The sequence below is a fragment of the Schistocerca nitens genome, chromosome 8 (genome assembly GCF_023898315.1).
Source record: "Schistocerca nitens isolate TAMUIC-IGC-003100 chromosome 8, iqSchNite1.1, whole genome shotgun sequence".
Lineage (NCBI taxonomy): Eukaryota > Metazoa > Arthropoda > Insecta > Orthoptera > Acrididae > Schistocerca > Schistocerca nitens.
Genome location: NC_064621.1, coordinates 405401648 through 405413788, shown reverse-complemented (window position 1 = coordinate 405413788; position 12141 = coordinate 405401648). Strand labels below are relative to the sequence as shown.

Genomic DNA, 12141 nt, shown 5'->3' with positions numbered 1-12141 from the left:
TGCTTCATTTTCTCTATAGAGTCTGTCGAAACTGCTTGTTTGTAACTGATGGAATATTTATGAGATTTTGGCTTTAGAAAGTTTTTTTACCTTCGAGGAAATTCATAATGTCGGATAATGTTGGTACGGATAATCTCCGATGTGTAACACGCAGCTGCCTGCGCAGTAGTGGTAGCCCTGATTCTGGAAGGCGAGGCAGATTCTGTGCTTGTAGAGCGCCCACGAGACTGGGCGGTTATAATAGCGGGCGTGCAGCCAGAGGTTTTTCTCCCGAGTGGGGCACGTGTCCCCGATGACCTTCTGGCTGGATGGGCACGCCAGGTGCGCCGGCAGGTGAGGAGGACCAGCAGGCTTCCAGCAGCAGGATGCAGGCTGCGAGCCGGTTGTGGTGGGGGCAGCGGAGGGGCTTCGCAGGTACACTGAATGGTAAGAGGAAGCACCGGTGTCTGTACCGTGGAATTGTGTGTCTACGTCATATTGTGTGTGTGTGTATGTGTGTGTGGCTGGGAGGGGGGAGCGGGAGGACTCGGGGCTGGGGATCGGGCGGCGCGGCATATGGTCGCAGACACCCCGCGTGTGTGCAACCAGTCGAGACCCGACCGTCTCTCCCTCTGCTGGTCTCGTGTGGTAGTTGGTTGTGCAGTTGTGCGGGAATTGCGCTGCAGCGGTGGATGCAATATTCATGGCGCCGGAGCGAGGTCGCCGGCTAGCACGTAAGTAGCCGTCTGAGTTATGATCCGTCGCCTGCGGCACTCTGTTCGCGCCCCTCGGGCGTACAGGCAGCGGGCAGACACTTTCGCAATCTCCTTCGCGCGTTTCTGTTTCTGTTCTGCGAACTTCTGTTATTGCACTCCCACATTCTGCCGAGTGTCTTGTCGTAGTGAGCAAGCGGGCCTAGCAAACAGTTGTCACTTGACGAGCGTGCCTCTCTTTCTCCACGTACGGTAAACTGCTATCGATTAACGGGTGGAATGTAAGCTATATGCACCTTATTCGATCTGCGTGTCAGCTACACTGCTTATTGTGTCTGTGTGTGTGTGAATACTGACCGCACCAGTCGCTTCCCACGCCCGGGTTCCCGGGTTCGATTCCCGGCGGGGTCAGGGATTTTCTCTGCCTCGTGATGGCTGGGTGTTGTGTGCTGTCCTTAGGTTAGTTAGGTTTAAGTAGTTCTAAGTTCTAGGGGACTTATGACCACAGCAGTTGAGTCCCATAGTGCTCAGAGCCATTTGAACCATTTGACCGCTCGAGACAATTGTGGCGTAGTTATAGGACAATAATATTTGGAAACATATGTGGGAACTCGGCGACCTAAATCTAATTATAGTAAATAATCAGTCTTGATCGGAAAAGAAATGTGTTATGTATGGTGACTGGTTTATGACTTAAAATACCGTCTTCAGACTGTAAGGAATCAACATTAGCGAGCCGCTTCGACGCTGAGCGGCGCTGCAGTGTATGCCGATTGGCACTGTCGTCAGCTGTTGACGTCTGGCATAGATTACAGCGCCGCTCAGTGTCTACACGTGTCACCGATGGTGATTCCGTATGGTCTCAATATTGTCTCTTGAGGTTAAAAATGGTCACCACAAATAAAACATCCTTTTGAGATCAAGATTGATTATTTTATCTGATTATTTTATTTTATTTTATTTAGGAATTCGAACTCTTGACTTCAGCGTCGGCAACTAAGGAGTGGTCAACGTAGTAATTACAGCTTAATACTAGTGAGAAACTCTCGGGTTTATAGACGGGAGGCATTGTTAAAATACCGCGACGTTTAGAACAGTGTCTGGCAAAGTAAATGAGTCGATATTCCAAACGTTGCGGTATTTACAAACTGTCACCCCGATGGAAACCCGAGAGCCTTACATAAACTTAAAACACCCCGGGAGAACCTACATTCACACATCTTAAAGCTGTCAGAAAATTTTAGTTGCAAGTTGAAACTTTTTGGTAATTTCCACCTTTATTTGATGCTACACCAAACTGTTGGTAACGAGAAATACAGTAGAGCGTCGATTATCCGAAGTAATTGGGGGACATTGGTGATCGAAAAACTGGTTTGTTCGGATAATCGAACTGTACATGTTTATTTGCCAAAAAGAAGTACTGTACAGTAAATTTATTCATAAAAACAGGCATCTCTTTTAGTATTACAAAGTAACACACAAAGGCATCTTCAGTAGGAATATATAGTTTAATAATCTCGTACTTGTCCCTCATAGAAAGGACAACACGTTTACGTTTAAGCATTTTGTATCGTCAAGTTCACTTCTTCACGCAGCTGTACACAGGTGGTCGTAACAGAGAACAGAAGGTGACTGTTTGCACCGTGAGAAGCTCTTCTTGGGGGCGCGCAATCCTTCAAACTGCGAGGAGCGGCACGCCTCAACTCTAACCTGCCGCAGCTGTTGCTGTGAACAGCTTTGACATCGCCGCTACTTCTACTGCCAGTGCCAAGCAGACAAAGTGTGGTGATTGTTGAAACACAGCGACTGGCGGCTTGGCCGGTCAGCAGCGCCTTGTCAAGGCCCCATTAGAAGCAATGTTCCGCCAGCGGTGGCTCAGAGCGACGACTACTGTGGGAAACTTGGTTTGGGAGTGAGGGGGATGATGGACGGTACGGTGGGAGCGAGTACACAGTTCGGTTAAGCAGTCGTTCGGTTGACCTACGTTCGGATAATCGACGCTATACTGTATCATCCAATTCCCAACTCAAAAGCACATCTCGTGCTCCATACATGTTAATGTATTGTAGCTGTGAGCGTGTGAAGTCGTGGACTCATCAAATTCTGAAGCCGGTGATATATCTCTTTTCTCGTAGCTTAGACACATTTTTAATTTGTATTTTTACATCATACAGCCATCCTTATTGCACAAAGTATCGCAATGAAAAACTAATGCACCGTATAAACACAGTGTACACTAATGAGCGAAAACACAGTGACCGCATGCTTAATAGCTTGTTTGTCCGTCTTTAGAATGAACACATCAATGATTCTGCGCATCAGGGAACCGACAGATTGTTGGTAGGTTTTGGAGGTATGTGGGATTACATGTCCACGCACAGGTCATGTAATTCGTGTAAATAACGGGCAGCTGATATGCATGCACGGTGATGGCTCCCAATAGCGCTAATATTGAAATATACTCGTGCAGACTCAGTATCGGAAGGTTTTGGTAATATACTGAAAAAGATGGGTGTGGCAGTCTCTATAATCAGCTAACCAAATAGAAAAGAAAAGTAAACAATAATTTTTTAAGAAAGTAATGGATAGCATCTTAAAGAACAGCACGACAGTGTGTACCGTGAGACCCAAGTTTCTATTCAGTTTAAAAAGAGTCCAGCGCAGCAGCTGAAATGAATTACGTGGCAGTCCAACGGAAAGACATTACATTGCCGGAAACATTTCCGCAGCCCTCGTCTTGCGGAACCGTGCGCGAAGTTTCTTGGAACTTGGTAATATGAATACGGAGTTGCTCTCTCGTGGCCGCAGACTCTAGAATCTGCTGTTTCGATTTCTGAAACTTTCAAGACGAGACGGCCCTCGGTTGCTTTACGGGAAATGAAGCAAATGAGAGTTGTTGTTGCTAATAAACCAACGAGCTGTTTATTCTTTTGGTTTTTGATATCTTTCTGTGTTTCCGCATTGGCTGTTGTTCCTGATGACTACAGAGGAAACTGCCCGTTAAAATAGAGTTTATTCTTTTTTTTATGTAGAAATTGCAGCAGATCATTTCAGTAGTGTGAGTCCACCGTCTTTAGCTGTGAAATAAATGTATCCAGTTATTCATATCCTTCAAGTAGCATCTTCCCTATGATAAAAATGAGTACGACAGGCAAACTGCTACTTTAAGGATATGAAGAACTGGTTACACATGTATCCAGTGATAAAAGTGGTGTATGTTATACCGACGTTTGTTAAAAATATTACTTTTATTTTGTTTCACGTGAGTGAAGCCGTTTTCCTTTCCTTGATATCATTATCAGTCAAGTGATTCTCAGGCCATAAAATATCTTATAATTTACTGAGAGGTCTCTAGTGTATCTAGATTGCTACATCTCAGGATACTTAGGTTACTTACAAAGGCCTTTATGCTAAATTCTGTATACATTCTGTGTTCTCTTGTGTTATTGAAGGAAATAAATGTTGTCTAATGTTTTGGAGGATGTCAGCACCAAGAGATACGGATTTACTACAATCTAATGAGTACAAAAAATTAAAGGTTTGTTATGCCATCAGTATTGCAGTCATTTATTACCTGTTGCTGGTGTATTGCAAAGATGTTGCCGGTATTTTCCACCAAGAGTAGAGACTATTTGGTTTGTCTGAGCGGTATCTGCCTCTGTCCTTGTGTGTATGAAGGCCAAATTACACTTACCAATATTTCACGTCGAAACTTTCCACAGTGCTTCTCAAAAGGCCGTGTATTTCATTCAGGCTGTTAGTGGAGAGTGACGTACATCATGTCACCATCATGGTTTCTCCGTAGGAAAGTTTTGATGGTATCATCGTTTGCCACCGTCGGAAGTACCGGGTGATCAAAAAGTCAGTATAAATTTGAAAACTGAATAAATCACGGAATAATGTAGATACAGAGGTACAAATTGACACACGTGCTTGGAATGACATGGCGTTTTATTAGAACCAAAAAAATACAAACGTTCAAAAAATGTCCGACAGATGGCGCTTCATCTGATCAGAATAGCAATAATTAGCATAACAAAGTAAGACAAAGCAAAGATGATGTTCTTTACAGGAAATGCTCCATATGTTCACCATCATTCCTCAACAATAGCTGTAGTCGAGGAATAATGTTGTGAACAGCACTGTAAAGCATGTCCGGAGTTACGGTGAGGCATTGGCGTCGGATGTTGTCTTTCAGCATCCCTAGAGATGCCGGTCCATCACGATACACTTCCAACTTCAGGTAACCCCAAAGCCAGTAATCGCACGGACTGAGGTTTGGGGACCTGGGAGGCCAAGCATGACGGAAGTGATGGCTGAGCACACGATCATCACGAAACGACGCGCGCAAGTGATCTTTCACGCGTCTAGCAATAGTTTTTTTTTGTTCTAATAAAACCCCATGTCATTCCAAGCATGTGTGTCAATTTTTACCTCTCTATCTACATTATTCCGTGGTTTATTAAGTTTTCAAATTTATACTGAATTTTTGATCACCCGGTATTTTCGCCGCGACCACTCATGGCATAGTAGTGGGTTTCATGCTTTTGTTTCTTCTCAATCTTTATTTTGTTAGACATTTATTTTCATGGCAAATTGTTAATGCTGCAATCACTACGATTTGTCGTGCAAATGATCCATGGAATACGAAACTAACGGTTTGGCTATTTTTTCTATCGACTGTTCTTCCGTAAACGTCAGGTATCTTAAAGCGAAAATGATTTAGGCTATACATTAACAAAACAGAGCTGATGCCTACACTGTGCATAAAAATAACGTAAGTTGATGACGCATTTTTCCTTAACTGACATTTTTAACTTCAAGTTAGCTCAAATGAAAGAGAAAAATTTAGTTTTTTTTTATAACATTATTAGTAACATACCAGGAAAAAATCCTAAAGTTTTAGATAAACGGGCTCTATTTTTCCCTTTGTTTTTTGATGTGTTTGCACTTACATACTTCGACAGCAAATAAATCCAGATACTCCGAAATGTTGTTTAGCTTATCGATTTACCACACAAACTAATCAAGAACATGAAATGAGGTTGTTTTGACCATTTATAAACTTTATCATTGTTAGTTCCTCAATTCCGACATCATAGCCCGACTTCTAGGATGACGTATAGCCTCTCATAGCCTCACTTTCACCGTTGGTATGAGCTAAGCGAACTGATGTGACGTGACATGACGTCTAGTGTGAATACACGCTGACGTTATGGGGACGTGACATGACACGACGTGACGGTCCGTTGACGGCTAGTGCCTTAATGCTTCCCTCTCTTTTCTCAGCCTTGTTTCCTCTTTCTCATGCAGATGGCGCTGCAGTGACAAGTCGCGTAAAACATTATTTCGCTTCAGTTTGCAGAAAGTTGGAGTGCGTACGTTTATTGTTGCCTACAGAAATGTAGAAGTGGACAAACGAGACGTATCTATGAATGTGATACGTAAATCTACGGCCAGAGCTATGCAGCTCACGAAATGATACATTCAAAGACCGAAATTTGTAGGAGGTTCTCGCTGCCTCCATTTTAGTAGAAGATGTGCAGTTGACAGCCCTAATTTTGTTCTACATTGGTCCTTAAGAGGTCTAAAACTTTTAGTAGCTTCAGCATTTATGTTTCACAGGCAGAAATTTCGGTTATCGGTGTTTGAATACATTAATTTTCATACAAGATAACCCTGGCCGCTGATGTATCGCTTTCCTGACGTTATAAAATCTCTCTTTGTTCTGGTGTGCAAAATACTTTCATTAATTCCTTGAGCCATTCCAGCTGAGTGTTGCAATCGTCTGGCCAAGGGAATATATTTCAGCAAACATTGCCCGACAACAATGGCCGCAAATGTTGCAGTACATGCAGTATATTAGTCAGTAACTTGTTTTGCGGCTAGTGCTTGGACACATCGATTATCCTTAGGTTCGCATAAAACCATTGTGAGGCGCGGCCAGAGGAGTGTTCTACTCAGAACCTCACAGGCTTTTTGCACGACTTGTGTTGATGCTCTGTGTGTCGTACAACGAGCTATCCCTATAGTTATCACAATTCGCAACAAAGCAGCGGCCTTCTGGCTGAAGGGGGGAAGACGTGACAAAATAAGAGAAATAACTGGACAAGACATAACCGACAAATTGAAATTAAACAAGTGGAGAATTGATACAGGGCAGACAAAAAATTGACCGCAACTGATAAGGGACGGGTCCTCTCTTTCTTTCCCATTATCCGAGAGCGGATGAATTTGAGGTAAATCCACCCAACACGCGGCATGGTGCACTTTCTCGCGGGCCACGCCCGTTTCCTGTGCATCTATAGAGATGGCCTAAAACAGACTCACACTTGTGCCTACAGTGAGAATGGCACACCTGAACAACACATAGCGCTCATCTGCGATACCCTGGGACAAATAAGACCGGGTTTAAGGAATCAGGACATAGGGCAGTTAACGCGCCGACAAGACGCCTGGAACTCTATAAACAACATCGCAGACGAAGTATCGCGAGCACTACATGTGGCATACAAACAGGAGAGACCATACACTATATAGAATAAGACAGGCTCCACATCTGACAGATCAGCAGCATATAGTGAGCAACACAGATACAAACGCAGCCACTGACGTACATCGCACAGAGGAAGTGAAGAAGAGATACAAACATAGAAAATGTAAGCTAAGGTTCTCCACCATTAAATCGAATCAATCTCCCCAAGTGTAACTCTATATTAGTCGGCTGTTATAACATTTCATAGCATGTAACATCACTTCTGAAGATGTGACATTTCTTCTTCTTTCGCTGCATCAGGTGTGACTGGCTCGAAGTTATATCGAGCCCTCTAACCTGAAGTTGACTATGACATATTAAATCAATTCCCAGTCTCCATTATTACCTTAAGTACGGAAACACATTGTAACTAGTGCCTACACTATGCTTGTCCGCCCTCTTTGGGAGTACTGCTGCTGAGTCTGGGATCTTTACCAGGTACTATTAACGGAGTACATCGAGAAAGTTCAAGGAAAAGCGACACGTTTTGTATTATCTTGAAATATGGGTGAGAGTGTCACTGACATGATACAGGTTTTGGGGTGGACATCGCTAAAAGAAAGCCGTTTTTCCTTGAGGCGGAATCTTCTCAAGAAATGTAATCGACAACGTTCTCCAACGAATGCGAAAATATTTTGTTGACGACGACCTACATAGGCAGAAACGGTCATCATAATAAAATAAGTGAAATTAGAGCTCCTACGGAAAGATATAGGTGTTCGTTTCTTCCATGCGTTGTTCAAGATTGAAATAATAGAGAATTATTGTGAAGGTGGTGCGATGAACCCTTTGCCAATCACTTAAGTGTGATTTTCAGAGTATCCCTGTAGATGTAGACGTAGATGATTCAATACATTATTAATTATTACCACAGAAAAGGCAACATATATAACAGATGTAACCACACACATGAAGGTATAAAAGAAGGAACTGTCACAACGTATCTCAGTCAAATTGTCATCTCTTATTTCTTCCATTAAACACACTTTTAATTTAAATTTAAAATACATCCACATCCTATTATGTATCTTATTTATTATCAATATTGAAGTTAGCAACAAGTTTAAACAAAATTGTATATAGGCCTATATATTTATACTCTTATATGTATTTTCTTAATTTATCCTTTTGTAAAATTCTCAGGAGAAAAAATACTAGTAATGAGATTTTCATTCTGCAGCGGAGTGTGCGCTGATATGAAACTTCCTGGCAGATTAAAGCTGTGTGCTGGGCCGAGACTCGAACTCGGGACCATTGTCTTTGCGGGTAAGTGCTCTACCAACTGAGTTCGAGTCTCAGCCCGGCACACAGTTTTAATCTGCCAGGAAGTTTCACTAGTAATAAAACTGAATTTGCATGATATAACATGTAAAATCACAAAATTTACGACGTGCTATATAACAACAGGTACCATGTCCTTACCTGGGAAATAAATAAAATAAAAATTCTTGCAGCTGCAATCCGTGTAGCCACAGTGTTGCCGGACTAGAAGAATAGAATATACTACTGAATTAGGAATATCACGACCACCAATAGGAATTCAGCCCAGTACAAACTCCAATATTTAACACAGCTGTTCTTCTTGCATCAACATCGTCAGATATATTGTCGTCAATCCGCAAGTTTTATGGCCCATGTAAACACTCATACCTTTAGAGGAGAATCGGTCGTAACAATATCCGGCAGGAGCTCCAGAGTAGAATGAGTTTCCTTTTGTGGTTCAAACTTTCGGAAAAAGATAGATTGTCGCTATTTCCAAACCTGTTCTTCCTCCCTTCCTCTCATCTTCCCCTAATTCTCCTCCCCCCCCTCTCTCCCTCTCTCAGTGTGTGTGAGTGTGAGTGTGTGTGTGTGTGTGTGTGTGTGTGTGTTGCCAATGTAGGGGAGTTTCACGGGTAACCGCACGTGGATTCGACAAAAGAGAATATCCAGTTTCATCTCTGCATAAAATGTGACATTTGCCGGCAGCTCCCGTGTGAATGACGTGTGTAGCGTTCGGGGACACAGGGCGCGTTTAATTACTGGCCACTGTAAGCAAATTTCATGGCCTGCTAAACGAACCGTCACGGCAGGCTTCATTGTGCCCCAGGGCGAAAGATGACCTTCGGCGGTCACAGTGAAAAAAACATTGCCGCTCGATGTTCTGGTCCAGAAAATGACATCTGCGTACGAATGTATCACACTGAGCCATTTTCTACTAACTGCGGCGCTTTCCTTTCTTTGTTTGCTGACGTCATCCGACACTGAATTTGCCTGTTTAAGCGTTTAACGATAATGTAATTCTTCGTGTCTCAGTCTAGCTAATACAACAGAAGTGCGGGAGACTGTTGCATATATTTGAAGAGTTTACAGTGTATTAGAAATTCACATTTTTCATATAATCTCTTGGTGCAAATGAAAGGCTTTAGGAACATCAGTTACCAGTCATAAATCTGATTCAACAGCTTGATGCTTCAATGTAAATGTTCGCAAACTCGTGGACAAGCGAAGCCCACTGGTCAGATGGACTGCTACGATTACGGGTGGAATTCTAACCTCAATGCAATGTGATATTTTCAGAAATACAGAGAACAGTAAAAGAAGAAAGCTACCTTAAATACCAACGAGAGATGTTATGAGATGATCATTAAAAAGTAAAACAATGTTAATGAATCGTAGTCGAATTAATCAAGTGATTAAGAGGGAACTGAATTTAGGAAATGAGTATTAGATGAGCTCTTTTGGGGCAGAAAAATAACTGGCGTTGGCAGAGTTACAGAAGGAATACAACGGGGTCTTTGCTGATAAAAAGTAAATGGCCTAAACAGCTGAACGCCGGTTCAGTACGTGGAGTAAAGTAAATAATATTCTAGAACATTAGTAGTGTTTATTTCTGTTTTTGATTAAAGAGAAATATGTTAATGCCTTAAATGGAAGGGAAAATGGACGATAGTACAGTCATGAAGAGAACAGAAGCTATTGAAATATGGTGTTACAGAATAATGCTGAAAATTAGATGGGTGGATCGCGTAACTAATGAGGAGATACAGAATTGCATTGGGTAGGAAAGAAATGTTACCACAACTAGACTTAAAGAAGGGACTGGTTGATGGGAAACGTACTGAACCATCAACGAATAGTCATTTTGATGATGGAAGGAATTGGGGGGGGGGGGTTAAAATCTGTAGAGCAAGGACGAGTCTTCGAGGCTTGACAGCTGTAAGCAGCTTCAAGGGAATATAGTTTGTGGTTGTGCTACAGAGATGAAGAGGTTAGCCCCGGAAAGACTAGGATGGAGACCTGTCTGAAACCAAAAGACTGACACCGTCAGCAGTAAGTGAACAGTTCAAAAGGTTAATGAACTACGTGATATATAAATTCTGTTGTAAAATTTTTCTGGAATTTTACATCATAAATGCAGCACTTAAGTGGTAACCATATTGGCCTTTGTGGATCTAGAATATACCGTCATAAGTCACAGGCTATTTACGTAGGTATAATATGCAAAGAGTCGCATTTTGAGGGTGATATGATTTACTTCTCCAGCATTAAGTAATTTACGTGACATTGCAGACTCGAGTTGAGGTTTCATAGGAACAACATGTATCTTAGACCAAGTGCAAAGGTGGTGGTTTTTGGATTGCCTCGTGATGTCCATGACAGACTTATTGTGGTACAGTGCTTTTTGTCAGCTGACACACACACACACACACACACACACACACGAGGCACACACAATATTTAGACGTACTAAATATCCCCCCGTCTCTCTCTCTCTCTCTGCGTGTGTGTTTGTGTGTGTGCGAGAGAGAGAGAGAGAGAGCGCTGACAAAATGTACTGTATCGGAATAAACCTTTCGTGGACGTCACGAGGCAATCCGATCACCACCAGTCTAGCGTCTACGTGCGCTGGATCCAATTTGCAGTGTTGTTCCTGTAACAAAAAAATGGTTCAAATGGCTCTGAGCACTATGGGACTTAACATCTGAGGTCATCAGTCCCCTAGAACTGAGAACTACTGAAACCTAACTAACCTAAGGATATCACACACATCCATGCCCGAGGCAGGATTCGAACGTTCGACCCTAGCGGTCGCACGGTTCCAGACTGAAGCGCCTAGAACCGCTCGGCTACACCGGCAGGCGTTCCTGTAACACCTCCTTTCGAGTCCGAAGTAGCTCAGAAACTAGTTAATGACGCAATAAATCGAATCAAATTCAAAAGTAACTGATTGAGTATAGTACTTGCATAAACCGCCAATTTAATCCACAGTAGAAGTGCGTCGTCAATAAAGAAACAGATAGCTAGTTCACGTTGAAGGAACTGTAAATTATTTTCTTTCGAAATGGGCGTTAGGTATGAAGAACGGTACCTGAAGCTGTGAGGAAAGTGAACGGAAAACCAAGGCCAGGGAAGCGACTCAGCACTTTGACCTCGGCGCCGTCAAGCGGACAGTAGACAATCTTATCTGGCTGACCTCGGCGGCGGCCGGCGCCACAAAGAAGAGGAAATGAAAGGCCCAGCAGCTGTCGCCGACCTCCATTATCCTGCCGGCAAGAAGAGGCGTCCGGTTTTGTGGCTACCGCGCGCCTTATAAAAGCCCGTATTGTATATTTCATCCTGCAGGAGAGGGTGGTCGCGAGCCAGAGGAAAATAAAACATCTCGCGTGAAATTGGTCCCGTGAAATGTGAGGAAGCTACAGTCCTGAATGGGCAACGTGGAACGCAAAGCGGATTTAGCGTACCTACTTCCTCTCCGCTTTCTTCTTCCTCCTTTTGTATATTTCCTTGTCAAAGCGTTTCCCTGTAGTTGCTCCGCGTATTCGTCACACAAGGTCTTTTAGTCCTAAAGAATGAGGCAGAACAGAAGCAAAGAGGTGTGTTCTAATTTACGAGTGCAACCAACCTTCCAGTTTTGTGCTCCTGTGTAATGAG

General features: G+C 43.0%; 1 protein-coding gene across 1 annotated transcript in view; it reads left to right on the top strand.

Moving 5' to 3' along the window:
- Nucleotides 1-583: 583 nt before the first annotated feature.
- LOC126199587 (uncharacterized) overlaps nucleotides 584-12141 on the top strand; it is a 69349-nt gene continuing 57791 nt past the window's right edge. Inside the window, exon 1 of the mRNA XM_049936512.1 lies at nucleotides 584-713. Within this exon, the coding sequence (XP_049792469.1) occupies nucleotides 683-713 (31 nt within the window). The 5' untranslated portion in view covers nucleotides 584-682. The remainder of the gene's footprint in view (nucleotides 714-12141) is intronic.